The sequence below is a fragment of the Furipterus horrens genome, unplaced genomic scaffold (genome assembly GCF_987537825.1).
Source record: "Furipterus horrens unplaced genomic scaffold, mFurHor1.1.pri manual_scaffold_7, whole genome shotgun sequence".
NCBI classification, from domain to species: Eukaryota; Metazoa; Chordata; class Mammalia; order Chiroptera; family Furipteridae; genus Furipterus; species Furipterus horrens.
This window is the reverse complement of record NW_028327177.1, coordinates 126,203,559-126,227,494: the sequence shown is the minus strand read 5'-3', so window position 1 is coordinate 126,227,494 and position 23,936 is coordinate 126,203,559. Positions and strand designations below refer to the sequence as shown.

At 37.6% G+C, this 23,936-nt stretch overlaps 1 protein-coding gene across 8 annotated transcripts in view; it reads left to right on the top strand.

Moving 5' to 3' along the window:
* Positions 1 to 23,936, top strand: part of NEK10 (NIMA related kinase 10) — a 162,935-nt gene that overhangs the window by 58,555 nt on the left and 80,444 nt on the right. For all 8 annotated transcript variants that reach the window (XM_090284408.1, XM_090284406.1, XM_090284404.1 and 5 more), the window contains exons 15-23: positions 1,556 to 1,633; positions 3,391 to 3,455; positions 4,815 to 4,917; positions 5,018 to 5,146; positions 5,699 to 5,836; positions 8,858 to 8,903; positions 10,925 to 11,046; positions 11,185 to 11,287; positions 19,031 to 19,106. In XM_090284408.1, the coding sequence (XP_090140534.1) occupies positions 1,556 to 1,633; positions 3,391 to 3,455; positions 4,815 to 4,917; positions 5,018 to 5,146; positions 5,699 to 5,836; positions 8,858 to 8,903; positions 10,925 to 11,046; positions 11,185 to 11,287; positions 19,031 to 19,106 (860 nt within the window). The remainder of the gene's footprint in view (positions 1 to 1,555; positions 1,634 to 3,390; positions 3,456 to 4,814; positions 4,918 to 5,017; positions 5,147 to 5,698; positions 5,837 to 8,857; positions 8,904 to 10,924; positions 11,047 to 11,184; positions 11,288 to 19,030; positions 19,107 to 23,936) is intronic.

The window sequence follows — 23,936 nt, the reverse complement described above, 5'->3', positions numbered from 1 at the left end:
AATGACGACTTCACTGTACTAGTCAGTGGAGGTGGTAGATGCCATTGGGTGAGCATGTGTACTGTCTGGCCATTGCATTCAAAAATGACTGAGTGAGTAGAGCAATGACTCTGCATCAAGTTTTGCATTTAAGCTTGAGCATTTCTCTGCAGAAACTATTTGGATGATTCAGAAGGCCACAGTTAATGGGCGACTGGTGATTGGCAGCTTCATCACGACAAAACTCATACAGAGTTTTTTGGCAAAATATCAAATTACCTAGGTGACTCAGCCCCCCCTACAGCCAAGATTTGGTGCCCTTTGAGTACTGGCTTTTCCCCAAACTGAAATCACATTTGAAAGGGAAGAGATATCATACCATTGATGAAATTCAGGAAAATACAATGGGGCAGCTGATGGCGATTGGGAGAACTGTGTGAGGTCGCAAGGTGCCTACTTTGCAGGGAACTGAGGTGTCATTGTCCTATTTATAATGTTTCTTGTATCTTGTGCCTTCATCAATAAAAGTCTACTTTTCATATTACGTGGCTGGATACCTTCTGGACAGACCTTGTATATCCAACTTCAACTTCAAATACAAATAGGGACATAAAAGTTAGTTAGGGATCAGGTCACCAAAAATTAGAGTCCCAAGGGGAAGCTCAGCAAATCAAGGGGTTGTTGGGGGGAGCAACTGATATCTGGGGAAATGTTGATAAAATAACCTGTGATTCTTAGAATTTTGGGATTAGCACTGGTCCCTGTACTGACTATGAGGGAAAAGTGTCTGGTGGGGGAGGCTGGCATGGAAGCAAATGCTGTTAAAATACTTTCTTTTATCATTACTTGCTGATTTGGCCCTTGGAAAAATGACTTAGCCTCTTAAGTTTTGGTTTTATTATGTATAAAATAGGAAAATTATAGACTAATTTTTAGCATACCTATAAAGTCTAAACTCAGTAAGGCAAGTAAATATCTTCAGTTATCATATAAATGTCCACATATAGGAGAGTTCAGTAAATTATACATTTGATAGATAATAGAAAAGTAGCAATAAGTTGATAGTTTTGTTCATTCCTTTAGACAGTATTAGGAGTCTAGAAAGATGTTGACTGATTTCGTAAAAATCTTTCATTTTCTTCTTTTAATCTATTTTTAAATTTTTTCTATAATAATTAACATATGTATTGTTTAATTTAAAAAAACTATAAAAGGAGAAATTCTCTTTCATAATTAGATATTTAAAATGCAACGTATAAAGATTAAGAAGATAATTTAAGTTTCTTTTTTTTCCCTACTCTGTCTTTGAAGTATTTCAATCACTTTGAATTGACATACTTTATTATTTATGCTCTTGAAAGACAACTAAAAATTTAAGATTGTGATTGTGGTCTTTGGTGTGTAAAAGTTACACTGACATTTTTAGTGCGGTCCTGTCATATTTACTGAGAGTTCCAAGATTATACTAAGCATAACGTAACATTCATTTTTGAGATTGTTTAGTTGATTATCTATGCTTGTGTGTCTCTGTGGCATTGTCACTGGTCCCTGGTAACATGCCCCTTTATTCTTCCAGGAAAATGGTGTCTATACAATAGCAAAATTAATTTTACCAACCAAACAAAAGAATGCAGCAAAAACTAACCTATTGCAGGTAATAAACATGTCTCTTGCTTTTCAATATCAAGTGACAGAAATTGGGGGAAATTTTGATGATACATTCTATGGTTGTTAGAATTTGGGGCTCAGCGCTGGTCCCTGCACTGACTGGGAGGGGAAATGCCTGGCGAGGGAGGCGCCATGGAAGCAAATGCTGTCAGAACAACGTAAAAGGCTTCGCAGTGCTTCCTCCGTGGGAGGGAAGTAGGTGATTTTATTTAGATATTTCTTTGACTATCATAAGTTCTATTTTTTAAAATACACATATTGCTTGCATATCAGAGAATAGTAAGAGGAAAATTTAGCATGGGCCACCATCACTAACATTACGCTTCTACCAAGGAACGCCTGTAAAATGGATCTTGGTGGCTGAGAAAAGACTTGCCAAATGGATGAAGGGATATGAGTGAGGCACCAATGGCATCTGCTACAGGGCAGAAGGGCATTCCACACAGAGGGAACGTGTGGGAAGTGTGGGAGCCTGAGCTAAAGCTTAGTGCTTAGGCCGCTCAGTGGGGCTGGGGGTGAGGCCTCATCCATAAGAAGGGCCCACAACATGCAGTGTCTGGTGTACTTCTCTGCTCACTGGGAGACAGGAGCCACTTGGACCTATTGGAGTGATAAAGTCAGATTTTAAATAAGCCTTTGCAGTAGCTGCAGCTCATCTTTTTTTCCCCCAAGTTACTTAGAAAAGGAAGTATGAAACCACCTTTGCCACCAATCTGATGTAAGAGGTCTTGCCCAGAATAATGGTCAAACCTAGCAGAGAATTTTTGGTGCTATCTGTGGGCTGGCAGGCACGGGTTTTGGAGAGTTACAGATGAGGACATACAGCTGCGGGACTTCATTTTTTCACAGATGCACGACACTCTGCTGGAGCACAGATGCAGCCAAATCCTTCCTGCAGATGCATTTTGTTAAATAGCAGAGGGTTTTCAAAAATTCGTGTTTAAATGGTTTTCAAGGAACATGTGTGTTCTCCGCTCACAGTCGCCACGACTCTCAGCGGGCTCCTTTATGCACTGTTGTTGTCGACCTGGCTTCTCTGGCCAGCTCCGTCTGTGCCCCTTCTGTATTCAGATCTCTGATTTTATGAAATGATTCCAGACTCGAATTCAGTAGACCCCGATCAGCACAGTGGGGGCCTATTGTGCAGGTGCCAATGCAGGCTGGGGGCTGCCTTTGATATTCCTGGCACTGCAAAATGTCAGGAGTTTATTTCTCTCCAGTAAAGTCTCACAGGCCTCTTTCTGAGCGTTCACAGGAGTTACTGTAGATTGTTCTATTTGGGGAACGCTTAAGACTCTTTACTCAAGAGACCAATTTGTCAAGTTTGAGTCCAGCGTGCCTGTGGCTATTTTTATATGTCATAAGTTCTAGTGTTTATTTTCTCACAGGAACCATATAAATATTGAAGCATACATAGCAGGCTAGAAACAAAATAAACCTTGAGCTCCTGGAAGTCTTTGGATGTTTGGTTTTCTCAATGTAGGAATTTTATTTCTTGTCTCTGTGTTCATTTTGTACTTTCTAGAAAGGAATTAATGTCAAACACTGAGTGAAACAAAGCCAAGATCCCTCACATTTCTACAACATAAGTGCTCATTTAAAATAAGCTTTGGCTCCCACGTCAATCAGCCACACTCACAATGAAACTGCTTTAATGTTTACTTACTTCATGGGAATTCGATCCTGAAATGCTCTAATTTCTTGAGCTACCTTTGGGAAATCACATATCCTCTTCTTTCCCAGTGCTACGCTTTTAGAGCCCTGAGGTTTCTCTTCAGTATGGAAAGGAACAGACCACTCTTCAAAAGGTACGAGCTTGGAGAAATGTTCTGTGACTAGCCGTCACAAGGTGGGACCGGTTCCGCATAGCTGACTTAGATGATGCAAACAGCAAGAGAAGGGTGAATCAGTATGCAAAGCTCGTGTCTTCAGATCTCCTAGAATCCACAGATAAAACTGAGCTCTCCTAGTGATATCTCAGCACAGAAAACGAGCAAAATACTGAAAGGGCACGAACCACTGTATCGATACAATTCTTAATCACATGGGACTACTGTGGTTTCAGTTTCTCTCTCTTTTTTAGACGTTAACATTTTTAAATGGAGGACTTCAAAATATGTGCTTGTTTTAGCCCATTCATACTTTCCAAAGTCGATGTAGTTATTTCCTTATAGAGAGGAGAGGATTTGTCTGGATATCTTGCAAGGGGAGGAGCTCATGAGAAGGGGCAGAGGCGGAGGTGACTGGGACGGGAGGCTGTGCTGGTGAGTGAGCGCTATAGGAGAACCACCCACCCCCGCCTGCTTTGGTGGCCTGCGGGCTCTTTAGCTGGGCAGGTTTCCCGCAATCATAGGCCCAAGATCTCACAGGAATTTTATTGACAAGGTAGAATAGAAATAAAACCTTGAATTAATGTAATATCATTTGTTCAGAGGTATGGAGCATTTTATGTTGTTACTTTATTTCTATATGGTGCTTGAAGTTAGGAGAAGAAAAAGACATGGAATTAATGATTCACTAAAATCTTTCATTTCAAGGCCCCAAATCATCCATTTTAAGAGGACTTAAAGATTTTAATAAGCCCTGAAGCCAGTACCTTGCAAATGATGCGTAAATCTCCATTTTTCTCACTTACCTGTATTATTATTTTATTTTCATAACACATTAAAATTGCCTAGGTTATTATTCACCCGTTAGGGTTACTATGAGGACTGACTCAAATGGCATTTATTAAAGTGCTCAATACTCAATAAATGCCCAGTAAACATTCCTTAGTAATAAATTTAATACCTCTACCCCAAATATCTTACAGATAACGTACTTGTACAATCGGTATCATATTCATTTATTTTTATTGTAATGAACATGTAACATGAGATATAACCTCTTAACAAGTGTTTAATTGTACAATATGGTGCTGTGGACCATAAGCAGGATGCTGTACAGCAGATCTCTAGAACTTGCATTTGTTTTTCCTTGCCTTACGAACTGTAGCTTTAGTTCACTTTTGGGAGATATGCTGGTGAGTATTATTTCCCCCGGCTTTGTCAATAACCTAAGGAAGTTGATTTTATTTAATTTGAAAATGAGCTGGATCTGAAATGGAAGGACATGACCAGCAGTTTCGAAATCCTGCATGAAGTGTCTGTGTGTATTTTTCCCTGTAGACTTTTCCCCACCGACTTGTTTGAGATCTTCATTGATATAGGGCATTATGTTCGTGATATCAGTGCTTATGAAGAATTGGTCTCAAAGTTCAACTTATTAGTGGTAAGTAAGTCTTGAGTTTTAAGTTTTGGCAAGCTGCTATGTGGTCAGGATGGAATTTATCATAGCAACCCATTTTCTTTTCTTTTTTTTTTTTGGTTAGGAAGATGAACTGAAGCAAATTGCTGAAAATATTGAAAGCATTAATCAGAATAAAGCTCCTTCGAAATATATAGGCAACTATGCAATTTTGGATCATCTTGGAAGTGGAGCTTTTGGCTGTGTTTACAAGGTGACTTTGTTTGCCATTGGGGAGCATTTCTTATGTCCCCAAGAACACCAGGTGTTCCACTTGCATACCCACACTCAGTTGAGTTGACGGCCTCCCGTGGAAAAGTGGTGGAAACTAGATACAAAAATTAGAATGATTGTTTTTATCCATCATATAGCTGCATCAGTGTTGTCTTATCTTAACTTTCATCTCTAGAAATCAGTCACTGACTTTTGAAGAAAGCCTTCATTAGTCATTAATCTCTCACAAAAACTAGTCAAAATGGCTGTCCCAATGCATGACACCTTCTCTACATTCACACCAGTGTTTCTGTACTTGCATAGCAAAATCCTACTGAATATTGCAGTTGACCCAGGGAATATCAATTTTTTAAAAGTGGAGCTTAGTGTAAATACAGATAGAATTTTAAAAGTTCTATGACTTATTGAAAGGAGTTGCTTTAACCTTGCTTTAACCATGTGATGTTATTAATGAATCCCTTTCTTCCCCTTTCTACCTCTACCTCATTCTTTTGTTTGCTTGTTTGTTTTTTGTTTTTGTTTTCCTTATTAGGTTAGAAAGCGGAGTGGTCAAAATCTCTTAGCAATGAAAGAGGTCAATTTACATAACCCAGCATTTGGAAAGGATAAAAAAGATCGAGACAGCAGTGTGAAGAATATTGTTTCTGAATTAACCATAATTAAAGAGCAGGTAAATATTTTTCTTGTTTATGAAGGTAGTTTCCTTAAATAAATGTCATCAAAAGGAAGTAGCGTTCTTGCACTAATCTGGTCCATGCTTGTCAGAACTGCTTCTGTTCAAAATAATTGATAATAAGGTGGTGATATTTTAGCCAGCTTATTTTCCTAAGGCTTGACATTGAACCATAGATGTACTTTCTGGAGTTTATATCAGGGCAAAGGGATGCAGAACCATAAAGTTTACAGCACAGAGTGATTCTTATATGAGGAATTCTTCTCCTTACATTGTAAGCATATCCATTTCCTTCTCATTGTATTGTAGACTATTTGGTTACTAAGTTACATGCATCAGAATATGACTAAGAGTTCCCTGACTTTTGTCAAGTGGAACCAAGCTGTTAACTTTCTTCAAATATGGCTTATTAAATCTAAAACATGGATTTTCCAGACGGGTGATTATTTATTAGCATGAGCAGAATATTCTGTCATAATGTAATAACTTAATTAACTATCATTATGAAGGTTTGTTTGGGAAAAAATAAATAAACACGTCAGAAGAGAAATGGGATTTCTTTTTGTGATCCAAGAACATGTTGGTTTCTTTCTCAGCTTTCCGTACTTGTGTAGTCACTGTGGACACTGTTCATTTGTAACTCCAGTGGAGAGCCGCCAACTGCACTGCGCCTCGTTCTCCACTAGTTAAATGGCTCCTGTGCTGGGGCGTAAAGATCATCACGAACAAGATGATCTTTCTGCATCACCATGACAGTTTTATACCAGTTTCTAAATTATAGGAAATAGCATCATCAATAGCTTATTTTATAGTTGACTTCTATACAGTAATAGATTCAATTTTTAAAACATTGAGTTTGCTCGCGCTTAGGATGACCTAACCTTTGGCAGTGTGCTGCTTCCTTAGAACACCAGCTGGAACTGAAGTTGGGACGTAGTCCTGGCCAGAGAGCTGGGTCTAGGATATGGTTCTGATTGCTTTCCTGGTTTCATATTGTTTAAAATCTGCTGGCTACTTGCTAGTTGATGAGGTACACTATATTTTTAGCCCATTTCCTGTGAAAAGAAAGTATCAGGAAGGGGCCATACCTGAGGCATCTGTTTGGGCTTTGAGATCACTTAAAGTTGTAAAACTGTGCCCTCACCAGAGAACCGAGACAGTGGAGAGGTTAATGGCACTGAGGCCTATCAGGAGGAGGTAGTGACAGACAGAAGTGACAGAAATGGGACTAGAATGCGAGAGTGCCTTTGTGAGAATTAGAATAAGCTGCAGTAACAAAGAGGCTCACAATGCAGTGGGCTATTTCTCCTTCTTGTAATGATCCCAGAGTGAGTGTTCTGGGTGGGTCATGTCCTTTGCTCGATGCAGATACTCAGCGATGTCAGTTCTTTCTCTCCTATTGCTCTGCTACCATCTAAGGCATGGTCTCCATCTGTATGGTTGGAACTGCCACAGGAACATTCATATCCAAGGTAGGAAGAGGAAGGACCCTAAGGGGGTGTCACTCTTTCGGTTTGAGGCTCAGACACAGGCCTCCCTGTTTCCCTCCCACTCAACTGGTGAGAACTGAGTGCCAGGCCCAGTCCTGGCTGTAGGAGAGGCTGGGACGTGTGACCTCTGACTGGGAAGCCATGTCCTGTTACAGCTCTATTGCAAAGGAGGAGCTAGACAGCAGGTTTTTGGTGAAGAGCTAGCGGACTCACCGAAGGAAAAAAAAAAGCCCCAAAAGACAAAAAGAGATGCAAGCCATTTATAGATGAAATGGTGACTATTATGGGATAAAACAAATTTCAGTTTACCTAGAAACTCAAATTATAAATAAAAACTATAACAATGTGAGTATTCTTGTAGAAAATGACATTTTTTTTAAAAGACCTTTTCTTTTAAAGTAGAATTTCTGTGACACATCCTGAGATAAACTATGTCAAAGAGATAGTGTACTGGATACTTTAAAAAATTTGAGATCGAATTGACATGTAACATTATATTAGTTTCAGGTGTACAACATAATGATTCAATATTTGTTGTGTATTGTGAAATAATCACCACAGTAAGTCTAGTTAATATCCATCACCACACATAGTCACAATTTTTGTTTTCCTTGTGATGAGAACTTTTACGTGGCAAGGAAGATTTTATTCGAGACTGCCGCTAGAGGGGCCAGCTCCCAACACAGCAGGGATAGCCGGGGCATTACAACACAAGGCAGGGTGAGGGGACTGTGGCTGGAAAGTTACTAAGAGAAACTCGATTAGTATCAGGGTTGGGGAAAGATAGACTTGATTAGATAATCAGGATGGGGGGTGGGGAGGAACTTGATTGGATATCAAGAGTGGGAGATTCTTGCTAAACTGGCTTGTTGGGATGTTTGCTGACACTAGGCAGGCCAAGGGTGAGGCCTAGCCAAAAAGAAGGCCCAGAGAAGCCTGAGTAAAGTTCGGTCAAGAAGGAAGTCCTTGTTGATGATTAGAAATTAAATGGAGTTAATTACTCTTATTTCCGTTTCAGCCCGTACTAATCATTTTGGGAAGCATTAAAAGACACAAATAATGTAAATAGACATAAACAGTGCGTGTAAATATCAATGCTTAAGTGGTGAAGAGAGGTAAAGAGCAAGGATGTATGTATCTGACATAACTGTTTCCCTTTGGTTTTCTCCGCTCTGCAATCTCTGTGTTGGGGGGGGAGGGGCTGGGAGTTCTGAATGGATTCTCAAGTTTCCCTCTGGTTCCACGATTGTCAGTTTCAGTTCCATTAGGTGATGGAGCACAGTCAGTTTTTAATTCTATTTGATAAGGCTGCGTAGGAGACTACTATATTCAGATTAGTATTGTAAGCAGCAAATAAAAAGAATCATGAAAAAATCTGAATTGGGTAACTTAGAAGGCTTAGTTTTATACATAAATGCAAATACAATACTTTCTGTGATTGTTTTCAGATATGAAGCCCACTGAGTTATCTGTAAAAGAAAGTTTGTATTTTGAAGTAGTACAATGTTTGTTATTTATTTTCTTGTAGCTTTATCATCCCAATGTCGTGCGCTACTACAAAACGTTTCTAGAAAGTAAGTACTAGTTTTATGATATTTTTAATGAAGAGAAAGTATCTTTGTTACATATTTCAATATTTGAATGTCAAAAAGTAAGCTTAATCTTCTACTTTCTTTACCCTTTTTTGTTGTTTATATGACAGGCTTGTGCATCACTTTCTTGATCAGTGAAACAGTGATACAATCAATGACCTAAAGATAGTTATATATAAAATACCTAGACTCCCATATGAGAGACACCGAATGAATGAACCAGAATAGTCATTGTAGCTATTTTCATACACATAAAAATCACTTAGAATCAGGAGAGAAGAAAACTTAAGGATGGTGGATTTTTTAAAGAAAAAACTCACTAGTTGTTGAATTAGATGACATTTTTCACCTCCAAAATAAATTGCGAGTGGGCTAGGCGTTGTTTCTTTTACTTGAAGTTCCAGTAACTGCCACAAGGTGGTGATGGAGCCCTGACTGGTTCTGCAGGCTGGCAGGCTTTTCTGCAAGGACGATGGAATGAATACCGAATCCAAACACTGAGATAAAGCCAAAACAGTCAATTGTTTACAACACTGAAGTAATATAATTATTGACAAGCCTTAATGACGTGCATCACACGTCTTTACTTCCAAAGTAAACCTCCATTTGAAGGAAGATTTAAGAAGTATAAGGCCGGGTTTGGGGTTTCCTCACTGCCTTGTTATAGTTACTCTTATTAAGCAAGCCTGTGTGTACTTGGACATGTTATGGTTTTATCCATCCCCTTTCCTCTGTATGACTCAGAGGAGCTCAGTGCTGAAAGCCTCCTGTAAATTCTGCACCCTGGGCTGTTGGTTCTTGATCTTACAATAATTTCCTGTAGTTTAGTGCATATCCTATAATAAAGAGGTCTAGATTGGCTTCTAACATGTACTGAAATGGCACAACTTGTCATAGATAAAAATAAAAACAAAAAATTTTTTTTTACAATCTGACGTCTTCCAAGAAGAAATGGAAGTGGCTTAAAACTACAAGAATGTGAGAAAAGTAAAAATAAAACTAGAGGTAAGGGTAGTACATCTAAAAAATATTTCTTGGGGATATGAAAAATTGGAAACAATAGAAATGATTATCCTTGGGAGACTGATGAAGTAAATTATGATCCAGCTGCATTGTGAAATATTATGTAACCAACAGAAAGAATGGCATGGATCTATGTTTACTGACACACAAGGAGGTTGAACAACAAAAAAACTGTAAGGTGCAGCACCACATATAGTACGATTTCATTTTGTAAATATTGTGTACATACATTTTATATACACTCAAAGCATCACAAAAGATACATATTACATACCATTGTTAGTAATTTCATATTGGTTTTGAAGAAGGAAGTGGAATTGACTCATTTTTTCTTGGCATCCAAAGCAAAGAGGTGAACACAGTTAGTTGTGAGGTGTCTAGTATCCATCAGATAACACCAGGAGAGCCCAGCACTCTCTGCTGCAGTGGGGCATAGCAGAAATTTCTATCCTGGGCAGTGTTTTCAACTCTGTCATTCATTGCAAGACCATGGCATGATTCCACTGTAAAAATCTGAAAGGTGAATCTATGAGGCTACAAAACAGTGCAGTTTGAAATGCAGTTTCCTGAATGGCTGACTTGATTTAAGGGTAAATATTAGACTATTGAGAGGAAATGTGAGGTGACCTGTTCTCCAGGGAATCCTCCGTGACTTGGGATCATTAGCTTGTTCTCTTTGATGCCTCCCAACCATTCCACATCACAGCATACATAGAAAATGGTATTTGCCACTGCTAGGAGATAGCCTGTAGCCAGAAGAGATTGTTGCTGGGCTCTAGTTGCGCCAAGGCCCCCCACCTCACCCCCTCAGCCTTCATGGCTGAGTGGATCCGTATCTTAATATACACCTGTAACTCCTTGGTGCTCTGTCCTGCATACCCACTGGGAAGCTCAGATTCTAATTCCTAAGTGTTTCTGAAATATCTTTGTTGAGCTTAAATTTCTATTACCTTTTTCTTGTATTTTTTTTTTCTCGGTAGATGATAGGTTGTATATAGTTATGGAGCTTATAGAAGGGGCCCCTCTTGGAGAGCATTTCAGTTCTTTGAAGGAAAAACATCTTCATTTTACTGAAGAAAGACTATGGAAAATATTTATTCAGGTACACTTTTATTTTCATTAAGTTTTTCTATAAAACAGTGAAGATCCAAGCTGGTGTCTTAGAGACGTGTGTAGTAGTCATCAGTGGTTATACGTATTTTGGGAGAAATAAAATTAGTTTCTTCTTTGCTGTTTCAAGCTTTGCTTAGCTCTTCGGTACTTACACAAGGAGAAGAGGATTGTCCACAGAGATCTGACGCCAAACAACATTATGTTGGGGGATAAGGACAAAGTAACAGTTAGTAAGTATAAAAATCTTAAAAATTCTAAGAAATTTTGAATATTATTTCAGAGCAGAGCTGTCCCATAGAACTTAACTACACTGTGAAAATGTCCTATATCTCTACTATTCATTATGGTAGCCACTGGCCACATGTGACTATTGGACATTTCATATGTGGCTAATGTGATTGAGGATGTGAATCTTAAATTTTATTAAATTTTAGTTAAGTTGAACATCCCTATGTGACTAGTAGCTACTATTGAGTTGTATTTTGCCCATATGAGATAATCAAGTACCCTTAGGATGTGTGAGAATTTAATTCCTAAACAAATGGTCTCTTGGTATTTTCTTTCTGTAGAATGTTACTTCATCAACAAAAGCTTTTTTATGACCACCATGTGAGCACATTATTTTAAATTATTTTTAACATAGTCTTTACTATATGGGTGACAAATGTATTTATCAAGAGCTGTGAAAAACCCAGCCATTTGTATTTCAACATTGATGTATTTCATGAACACGTGTGTTACCCTCATGGACTATTAATGGTTCACCAACTAAGAGTAGGGAGCCATCTCTAAATCAGTGGCCTCCAAATATTTTTGATCATGACATTTCATCAGTAAAAATTTTTTTTGATAATACACCGCCATTATATGCATGATGGTTTATAAATTCTATAGATATATCACTGTACAATCATTTTGTAATACATGATGTCTACAGAAGTAAAATATAAAAGGGTACATTAAAAAACCCAAAGTGAAGCTTTTCATATGTTTTCCTGCCCCTTCGTGGATTGCAAGAGCACCCAGCTTTGGAGGCCACTGCCCTAAATATTGTAGATGTAAGACATATATGATGACATTTTGAAGGTGAATCTCTTAATTTTAGAAGAATCCAGTTCCTCATTGAAGCCAATTCCAAAAGTACACATTTACCAAAACCACATCTTTAATAACAATGATTAGATTTACTATCCAGCTTTTTGCAAGTAGAAACTTTATTTAGTTTCAAAAATGAAAAACAACCTAAAGCAGAAACTCTATAGATAACCTTCAATGCAAAATTACTTGGCACTATTTTAAACATGTCCTTTGTGGGATATAAAATGAGATCAGATCATTGTGAATCTTCATCTGGACATACATTTACTTAATCATTTGAAACGAATTATAATTTTGTTTAACATAAGCTTTTTATTATTTTTCTTTTTATACAATAGACAAGTGTTTCCTTAAGAATGTTTACTGTTTACATACATGTAGGAATTTCAATTTATAATTTTATAAGGGTTATTATAAATTGTGTATTTAAATTTCATAGCAAATAATATATGTACTCACATATATATACACACATATATACTATTAAATAACTATTAAAAGGATTTGTTGTATATTGTATATGACATATATTCAAGAAAAAAAACTGTTTAATCCTTCTTAGATGGTTATTGAGGCCATATTTCTTGAGTGATAGCTAACCCTGCATTTTATTTCCTTACTAAGATTAGCTACCATTATTTTCCTTGCTAACATTTAAATACATTGAGGTTAATCTATTATTGTAGCAGTCTGATCTCTTTTCTTTCTAAACTTAATTTAAATTAATTTTTATATTTGTTTTCTTTAATCAGTACTGCGCATCAATGTAGATTACAAAATAAAATAGTGATAAGTTTATAAAGAAAAACTTGCCCCTATGCAATTCCCAGTTCCTTTTCCCTAAAACAACCGCTTTTCTTTTTAGCTTTTTTCTGGTACTTAACTTTCTATTGTGACAGCTGAGGATTTAGTTTTCTTTTCTTTTAAAAGACTTTTATTTATTTTAGGGAGAAGGGAAGAAAGGGAGGAAGAGAGGGAGAGAGACGTTGATGTGCAAGAGATTCATTGGTCCGTTGCCTCTCACACGCCCCCAACTGGGCACCTGGCCTGCAACCCAGGCACGTGCCCTGACTGGGAACTGAACTGGTGACCTTTTGGTTCACAGGCCGGCACTGAGTTCACTGAGCCACAACAACCAGGGCGAGGGTTTAGTTTTCCAATTTCCTCTTCTTCCCCGTATACCATCCTGCCAATATATTTATAGCACCATTTAGGTTTAAGTAAATATTCTGTGTGTATTACTACTGTGTAATAATCATTCAATGTTGATTAGCTTTCCATTCTCATAGACCTTATAGTTTGTCTTAGAGTTAACAATTGCCTTCTTTTTTGTTTGTTTTCCTAGCTTTTTTATTTAGCTGTTATTTCTTCTTCCTAAATCTTCCAAAAGCATTATGAAGGACCTCTCTGTACTATTTACTGATATATGGTCAAACAAGACAATTATTCCTCAATTTTGTTTTCCTGGACAACCAGCTCCTATAGCTGCTTGCTGTAATGCAGATGGGATTTGAATTTAGTCTGCTACCCAGCCACTGTCCTGGAACCTTCATTTGCGCCCCTTCTGATTGGATCCTCTGTTTCTTATGTCCTGTACCCTCCTCCTTTTTAACTCATCTGTTTTGCTAAAATGTATCTTCCGGTACTTTTCTAAGAAGGTGTCCTTTTGGTAGTTATAATGTTTGGATGCTTCCGTGTCACAATATATTTTTATGGGACCGTCATACTTTATCGGTAGTTTGGCTGGGTGTAGTATTCTGAGAGGAAACTCATCATCCTTCCAACTTTGCAGGTGTTACTTTAATCACGCTCATCCGCTTTTGCAAGTTAGGAAATCCAGTGCTATTCTGATTCCCATTGCTTGATATGTGAGCTGTTTATTTCTTTGGAAACTTTAGGATGTTCCTTTGTCCTCTGCTTTGGATGGATCTCTTTTCATTGAATGCGTCTGGAATGTGTCTTTTCATTCAATGTGTCTAAGTGGCTTTTCAATCTGGAGACTTAAAATTTCAGTTCTGGGAAATTTTCCTGCCTGATTTCTTCACTACTTTTCTCCCCTCTGCTTTCCTGTTTCCTCTTCTAGAAATCCTTTTAGTCTTAGACCTTTATACTAAATAATCTCTTAATTTTAAAAATAAGTCTCAGTTTTTAGCTCTTTGTATCTTTGTTCTACTTTAGAGAGATTTCTAAAACTTTATTTTTTTGGTGCTTCTATTGAATATTTAGTTTCTTCTTTTTTTTTTTTTTAAATTTCATGTTCATGGAATCCTGCATTTATTCAGGATAATATAGACTGTTTTTTTTTTTTAGCACCCTGCATTGCTTGTACATCTTCTAGGCTTATCTTTTTCTCTCTCTCTATATATATCTGTTTAGTTTGATCTCTGTTGCCTGCTGGAGAAGTTCCTCAAATGTCTGTTGATCCTGGACTGGTCTTAATATATGTAAGAAAGACACTGAGAAGAGGCTGTTGGAAGCCCTGTGAGCACCAGTTAAGAGTGACTTTATTAGATCATGAAGAAACTTTTCCTTTGAAGAGCCCCAAAGGCATCACTTAAACTCTTCCCAGCCAGTGCGCCTCTAATATCTTCCCTGAGGCAGCGTCCCTCTGTCTGCTGTCGTTCTGGGAGTAACATTGGTGAAGGGGCTCAGAGAGAGCCATGTTCAGTTAATTTTCACCAAATTCCTATGAGTTCAGCTCCACTCTGTTTGGTTTCTTTTTCATTCAGTTTCTTTGGAAAATAAACCCGTGTTTCTGCTAGTGACAGGGGGAACTCAATTTGCTGGTACTGCCATGTGTGGGTGCGGGAAGGGACCCGGAGCCTGATCTGAATTCCATGTTTTGAGCGTTTAACTTCCTTTCTCTCTTGGGCGGTCCCCTGGGTCCCCTTTGCCCTCAGTGCTCTCAGCCACGTGGGGTGGGACTCCTGCCTGGGACCATCCTCCAGCTACCTTCCAGCTTCCCAGCATTTACTGGAATGTCTCATCTTCTGTTGTCTTCAAGCCCATTCCCATTGTTCTGGTGTGTGAGTAACTTTTCAAAAATAGTTTCTTTCCCTTCATCAGAGCAAAGTGAAATAGAGGAGATAAACACATCATCAACCTTGTAACTCAGGATAGGCAAGCTAGTTACAGTATTATGTCTACATATTAGACTTAGCACAATATACTGCTTTCATATTTGCTCTCTAATTTTAATAAAAATATATACCTTTATTTACACTTGTAAAGGACTCCCTAGAAAATGTTACTCTTTAAAAATAACAATAAGCAACTTTTAATTTTGTTTCTCTCCTGTCCCTCATTACCATTCTGCCCCACCTTATTCTTATTAATATTTATTAAACTTATACTTGGGAGTTATTTATTTAAAAGTTTGTTATACATTTTTAAGATGTTTTAGGTTACTTAAGTGAGGCAGTATTTTTCTAATTTCAAATAAAGAAGCAGTGATAAGTCTCAGAATAGTCTTCTCTCTAAAGCAATTGTATGGACAGGGTATTGATGTGCTACCATTATTTTAAATAAGTATAAGATAATTTTATGACTAAAAAGGTAATCCACGGAGATTTGACATCACTATTCAAACTATTTTAGATAAAATAGTGATGAAATATGTTTTTCAGTGTCTATCATTGTTGACATAAATATGGACATTAGAGACTCCTATTTTTAAGAGGGGTTACACTTAAATTAAAATCTTACAGGATAACTTCAAAACCCAATGTATAAGATTCCCATATTTGAGGATATTTAAATAAAGCTGCAATTCATAGAGTCTATAAAAATAGTTTGTGGGGTGTGTGTGTGCATGTGCGTGTGTGCAAACAAGTCACCACCAAGGGGCAGTCTTGTCATATTTTATTTTTCTCTTTTCTGTGCTAGAAGGTTTATTTACTCCCAGAGAAGAAGCACAGCATTGCCAAGTGATGTTTAAGATGCATGAGACAAAATGTATTGAAAATGGGACCAGAAAAAAAAAAAGCTTTAGAAAAACTAAAATTTCCCTTTTCTCTTTTTTTTTCTCACTGTGGGCAAATTAGATGTTTTAAGATTAAGGTTGGTTGGCAATTATTTATAGTAAGCATGCTGGCTGCATGAGGCAGCAGAGTACTAACATATATAGGTGTGATAGTTTTACAAATGGTATCTAACTTTAATGTCTAAATATTTCCACTTAGAAGACTGTATCTTTTAAGTCATCTTTTAATCAATTGTGCCATGAACATGTCCAGGTCTTGTTACTGCATTTATTTGCAGCCTTGGAGGTGGCACAAGGGAATAGACCCTGACTCAGTGGTATATTGTGCTAGCATAGTCAGAGTTGGCCCCAAATGCTGCTTTTTTCCAAGTAAAACCCACACTGTGCCATCCCATTGGAGAGTAACTGATGGAGGGAGTTTGCTGCAATGAACTTGCCTTCCTACCCAGCATTTTACATGTGTTGGCTTTTATAGATACCTGCATTTCATGCAAACCTCATGTGCCCCCTCATCTCCCCAGCTCCTCCCCTAAAAAAAGAAAGAAAAGGGAAAAATTCATTCAGCTGTAGGTAATAGATTCTAGACATGGGCTTTAGTGCATGACTCTAGAGGTCACATGTTCATCCTGCAACAGAACAGGCTGTGCATGTTTCTCGATGTTTGGTTGTTGCTGCTGGTAATAATAACAAGGGCATGCCTATTCAGTGGAACATTTATCAAAAGTTCCAATGCTCATCAAATGCCATCATTTGCCAGACGTGTGGCAATACATACAAGATGAAAGCCGTGGCCTCTGTCTCCTGAGCTCACAATCTCATGGGGAAGACTTTCATTTCTTCACTCAGCAATTATTTTCTGAGCTGCCACATCCTGCAGTGACAGACAAGCGTGACAAACATGGTCACTCTCTTCATGGAGCTTATAGTTGTTTGTGATGATTAAATAATGATATATATTAGTTGTTTAATACTATACTATATTATGTTTACATATGTTAACTTATTCAGATCTTACTATTATACTACACTACTATTAATCTTTATTTTATGGATCAACTACTGTAAAAGGAGATTAAGTGACTTTCTCAGCACTACACTGGTAGCACATGGTGGAGCGAGGATTTGACATGTTTAGTTCCAGAGTCCTTGCTTTTCAGCACTTGGCTGTATTAACTATAATACCTATCTTTCAGGGTCACTGTGAGTATTAGGCAGTTCATGTAAGCAGCTAAATTAGTGTGCTAGGTCAAGGTTATTGATTAGTGCATGAGTATGGTTATTAATAATGGGAATTATTATTTTGAAATTAAAATACTTTGGAATATTTCAACTTAAAAGACCTTTAAGTATAGATAAATAATCAAATACTCAATTGCAGTTAAATTCCATCAACATTTTGGGCACTTTACAAAGTGATATTGGGAACATCAAACCTTACTAGGCATAGAAACTTGAATTCTTGTACTGCTTCAGTACTATGTTTTTGTGTAATGCTGATAAGTAAATCTCTTGAAATACTGGCAAATCTGCATGATGAGGGTATGAAGAATGCAAAAGTCTGTCCAGAAAAAGCCCAGCCATTGTTAATATAATGAGAACAGTGCACGACATTGATGTAACCTGTCAGCCAAGGAGAGTGGACTGGAATGCGCATGCGTGGACAATGATGACTTCACTGTACGAGTCAGTGGGGGTGGCAGACATGGTGAGTGAGCATGTGCACTGTGTGGCCATTGCATTAAAAAATGACTGAGTGAGTAGAGCAACAAATCTGCGTCAAATTTTGCATTTAGCTTGAACATTCCAGTGCGGAAACTATTCAGATGATTCAGAAGGTCACAGCTATGGGCACCCGGTGATTGGCAGCTTCATCACAACAGGACATCCATCCGCTCACGCATCATTTCATGCAGAGCTTTTTTGCAAAACATCAAATCACCCAGCTGACTCAGCCTCCCTACATCCCAGATTTGGCACCCCATGACTTCTGGCTTTTTCTAAAACTGAAGACACCTTCGAAAGGGAAGAGATTTCAGACCATTGATGAGATTCAGAAAAATACGACAGGGCAGTTGATGGCAATTGGAACTGTGTGAGGTCTCAAGGTGCCTACTGGGAAGGGGACTGAGGTGTCATTGTCCTATGTACAATGTTTCTTGTATCTTGTGTCTTCTTTAATAAGTGTCCATTTCATACAACATGGCTGGATACCTTCTGGACAAACCTCGTATGTTTTTACTACCTTGATCTAAGTTGTCAAGTGGGTTAAAAAAAGAAAAGAATCTGTAGGTGTTTTGAAAAGTATAGTTAGTGCTAATATTAAGTATAAATATTTAGTGTTCTAAATTAAAAATCCAAATTATTTGTTGATGTATAAATATTTTGAGATGATTCTGAACATTGTATTTACTGTGATTTAGTACCAATAGATGCCATTTAATTTCAGGTATTTAGATATTCATGGTGGTTATTCAGGCTTATCTTATATTTAATATTTATTTATTTATTTTGGCCAGGTGAGGTTCTGATGGCCATATACCAAAATGGTAAATTCATTTGATTAATTTGAAATTATAAAAAGTAATTTAAAAAGTGAAATCACAAGTTCAATTAGTGCTTTGTCCTGTGTTTCAGTTAGCAAGATTTATTTAGTTTTTTTTAAATGATAAACCTCATATCAAAATACAAAGCATAGTGGAATATTATATGTATGCCATTAATTAAGGCTGGCAGTGGTGTGGAAGATTGATGCATAAGGCATTCTAATAGAAAGGTAAAAAAAAGAAAAGCATCCTGTGTGCACTGTAATAGCTATTGTGCATAATCTCAAAACCTAAGGAAAGATGCTAACTCTTGGAAAAAACACTAACATTGTTTTGTTTGTGAATTGTAGCTGACTTTGGCCTGGCAAAGCAAAAACAAGAAAACAGTAAACTGACTTCTGTTGTTGGAACAATCCTGTATTCCTGGTAAGAACAAGTATTTTATGCTCTCGAATTTATCATATGTAACTAGTTCAGACTTTTTTTTTTCTTCTCTTGGTTCCCAAAAGGAAGACAACTTTAGGAAAGGAAGCTTATTTTGTAAGTTTTCCCCAATTACTCAACTAATACACATGTACATAATTATACATCATTATGTGTGTTTAAAACAACCACCACCACAAATTGTTGTTCCTCTAAGGTAACTGTCTCTCATGGGGACTACTTTTATTACTGAGAAATCAAAACAATTGTTGGCACATAGTAGGTGTTCGATAGTTGTTGAATGTGCAGATGAACCAGTAGACCTGTTACCCAGCATGACCTTGGAACATTTTATTGCTCCTGTGCTATGCAGGGCTCTCTTTTTCTGCCTATAAACAGTCAAGGGCAGGGAAGGGTTTTTTATGTCCTAATATGTGCCCCAGCATCCAGCAAATAATAGGCACTTTATAAATTTTATCGTGTGAATAAATAGATGATGACATACGTACTTAAACATATATTTACAAGGTTGGTCGTTTCTTGGGTAAATGAGTGTTTATATTTTGATGAATTGAGACACTTGTAGCTCCTTTAGCATGCTTTGAGGGTTTATTTGCAATCCATTAATTATTTCTGAAGTGAGAAGATTTTGCTGATCACATATCATTTGTCTGATCTGTTGCAATTAGTAGACGGGCATGATAGTCAATAGACAGCAGAGTTCAAGGACACATTCTGAAGTATCATTCATCAGGTCAAGCACTAAAGACACTTCCATCTTCTTTTTAAATCTTGTCTATTGTCGTGCAATGAGTCCTGGCGGTGGAATTCAGGACACATTTTCTCAGGGGAACGATTGATATTATCTGTAAATAGTAGGATCATTTCAAAAACTCCTTTCCTACAAAAATGTTCAGAATAGTGTTTTTGGAGGGTGAATTTTCATTCATTTTACTAGAAATTCCTTATCTCTTTGTTCTTGAAACTGGGTTGTGAGAAGGTACAGAGGCTGGTGGCCAGGCTAATATAGTACTTCGGAAACTGACTGTTTATTAACAGCACAGCTGAGCCACCCATTACTTCCATTAGATAAATACATTTTTTTTCATTTCTGTTTACTTCCTTTTTCAGAAATAGTGCAAGTTGAATCACAAAAGTGTTAAGTAATCATATATTCCTGAACAGATTTGATTGTCAACCAGAATTACTGAACAAATAAAATACAAACTCAAATTTCACTCGGTCATTCTTGGTATAAGTAGATTTATTACAAATTTTAGAATTCTTCATATAATAACTTTGTGTGTGCTGGGATGCGGAGGGAATATATAGAATATGTAGGACGAAATTTAAAACCTGAAAAGTATTTTGCTTTATTATCCCAAAGATGTATTTGCACTTTTCTTTCATTTTTAAATTAACTAAGCAGTTAGAAAAGGTAGACCTACTAATATAGTTAACCTATTATTTTATTTAGGTATATCACAATTGTTTTAATAACATGTATAATATATATTATTAACATTCATCTTTGTAGCAAGCTTTTTGTTCTTCTAAATTGCTTTAAAAATTATTTTCAGTCCCTTCTCTTACCTCCCTGTCCTCTAGTTGTTAGAAATGCCTGTTGTATTATGGTTTCACCATGAACTTAGGCTCAAAAGCCATTTTTTGCCCTTCTTTTTGATGTCTTCAACTGAGCATGGAGTTAAAAGAACTCAGTCCTAAGTTCTAGTCTATTACTTTCTTACTTAGAGATACTCCAAAAGACAAGGACTCACATGAAATCATTTATTTGGGAGGTGGTCCTAGGAAACACTGGTAGGGGAGTGGGGAAATGAGACAGAGAAAGGAATGTAGCCTGTTCAGGGAACATTAATAATCAGATTTATAGATTATTGTCTGGGATATAATATAGATCTTTGAGAGTGTCCTATGGGCCCAGTGAAAGCCTGGAATATTTTATTTTTCTGTCACAAGTGGGAATACCTGTCTTTGGCTGAGGGGCTGCACTTCTGACCTGCCTGGGGTGGGCAGGGAGAAAGCTCTTACTGTGATACCAAGGACTTGCCCTGGAAATGTCAGTAGGAGGGACCTGGCCAGGGTCCTGACTCTGTCAGCTATTATAATACCTCAAGTTCTCTTTGTTCCAAATTTAAGATGTTGCCTAGTAAATCACTTGACGTGTCCAGTTCTTTTTGAATGTTCTCTGAGTCTGTGAATTGGACAAAAACAAAACAGACACCTTTCATTGTCCCTGATATGCGTCTCACACTTTCATACCTTTTCTTGAATTTCCCCTTTGGCCACCCTCAGGGTATTTCCCTCCAAATTCTGTGATCTTTGTGTGATTCTTCTGAGCTTCCCTGAGCCTATCAATGTCCTTGCCCCCCAGGGTCCCCAGAGCTCCCTCGCTGTTCCCATGTGGTTTTGCTCTTTCCTTTTGCCTTCACTTCCTCAGATATTAATTTATTTAACAGAAGGAAGTTCTTTCTTTTTTTTAAGATCCATCATTTTTTGATATTTTTTTCCCCAGAGATTTTATTTGTTTATTCCTAGAGAGAGGGGAAGGAATGGAGAAAGAGGGAAAGAAACATCAATGAGTGGCTGTCTCCCCTGCACCCCCCCACTGGGGACCTGCCTGCAACCCAGGCACATGCCCTGACTGGGAATTGAATCGAGGACCCTTCCGTGCACAGGCTGGCACTTAATCCACTGAGCCACACCTGCCAGGGCAGAAGAAGAAAGTTCTTGTCAACTCTTGTAGGAAGGGCCTCAGAGCATTTTTTTATTCTGTCTTAGCTGCTAGATAAATGGTATGTGGACACTGGATGGATGGGGCCAGAAAAGGAGGTCAATAGAATCTTCTTTTCTTCATCTGATTTGATTCATTATTAGGCAGGTCTTTGTTATTCTTCTCATGGAAAGTAATTTCCAAATATGGTCCTTGGTTTCATTTTATATCTCTATGTCCTACTCCAGTTCTGGAGTCCAACACTGCAAACTATCTCCAACTGCGTTTTCAGAACAGATTTTAGGGTTTGAAGCTCTGATAAATATTTTAGACTAGTTCTTCATGAAACTTATATTTGGGATTTCTGGGTAATAAGCAAGAATGATCCAATAAAAATGGAAATTTTGACTAATCCTGTAATGGGACTTCTTTGAGACTTTATTGCTTAGTGTAATCCCATTCACATTATGACATTAGATAATTAAAAGAAGAGCTGGTGAGCTTTTCATTGGATAGATCAGAATAACCCTGGAGATAAACTCGGACAAATAGAGACAAAGCGAAGCATGCCCAATATTCACTGTACCTCATGACTTCTTAAGAAAGTTATTTTCTTTTAAGTTTCAGAATTCTGAAACTTAAATGGCCTAAAATACTTCAGTAGCTTCCAAGTCCTCAATGTGGCTGCAAGCAGACAACCCTGCATGCTCTAGCCTTTGCCAAGTCACCCAGTGCTGCCTCAACCTAGACTTGACTCTAGCAGCTCCTAGCTGTTCCATTGACATTTCCTCTGACCACTGGACTCTTGCACATGCTCCTCCCTTTGCCTAGAATACTCCTTTTTTCCACTTGTCACCTGCTTTACTCTTTTCCATTCTTTACTTCTCAGCTGGAACATAGCCTCCCCCAGAGAACCCCTCCCCTCTATAGGGCACATTTACCGTGGTCTCTACACTTTATGCACTTTCTTTCACAAAGTTGATATTTTTTATTTATTTTGTGAGAGGTCATGAAGATTTTGTTCATCACTTTCCCCAGCATTGAGCCCAGAATCTGGTATTTCATAGGCTCATAAAAAATATTTACTGTGTAAATGATTCAATACTTGCATGACTATGAACAGTACCTGAAATAATGTACTATAAAGAAAATTTCTCAGCCATCAGAGAGATGCAAATTAAAACCACAATGAGATACCACCTGACAGTGGTCAGAATGGCCATCATCAACAAATCAACAAACAAGTGCTGGTGAGGATGCGGAGATGTTGCTTCCATAGAGCTTCTCCTGATCAACTGCCTAAAGAGCAACCTCCTTCAGACTCCATCCCTTTATCTTGCTTTAGTTTTTCATAGCTATGGCCTCTGTCTCCCATTATGTCATATTTTAATTGGTGTATCATGTGTCTCTTCCACTACAATATACACTCCATGACAGTAGGGCCATTGTCTGTTTTGTTCCCTGTTGTTTTCCTGTGGCCTAGAGCAGCAAACAGGTAGGGTCCTATTAAATACTTTGAATTTTAAAGCAAAGTCATTCTGTTTTGTTATTGTTGTGTCTGAAAATGTCTTTTAAAAAAACAGTTTTTGAGGAGTAATTGGGAAAATTGACAAATATAACTGTATATATTCATAATGTACAATATGATGATGTGATAGATACAGATTTTGCGGGATGATTACCAAGATCAGGATAATTAACACATCAGTCGACCCTCTTGGTTAACTCTTTGTTGTTATGAGAATGCTTAAGATCTGTTCTTAGCAAGTTTTAAGTATACAATATAATACCATCTTATTAGTTATAGTCACCATGTTGTACATTAGATCCTGAGAACTTGTTCTTATAATTGAAAATTTGTACCCTTTGACCTTTATCCTCCCATGTCCCCATCTTCTCAGCCCCTGGCCACCACCATTCTACTTTCTGTTTCTATGAAATCAGCTTTTTTTGAGGGGTGGGGAGGTCTTTCTCTGTCTAGTTTATTTCACTTGGCATAATGTCCTGCAGGCTTATCCATGTTATTGAAAATGGCAGGATTTTCAGAGGTTTTTTTTTTTTTTTTTTTTTTTTTTTTTTGGTGTGTGTGTGTCTGTGACCAA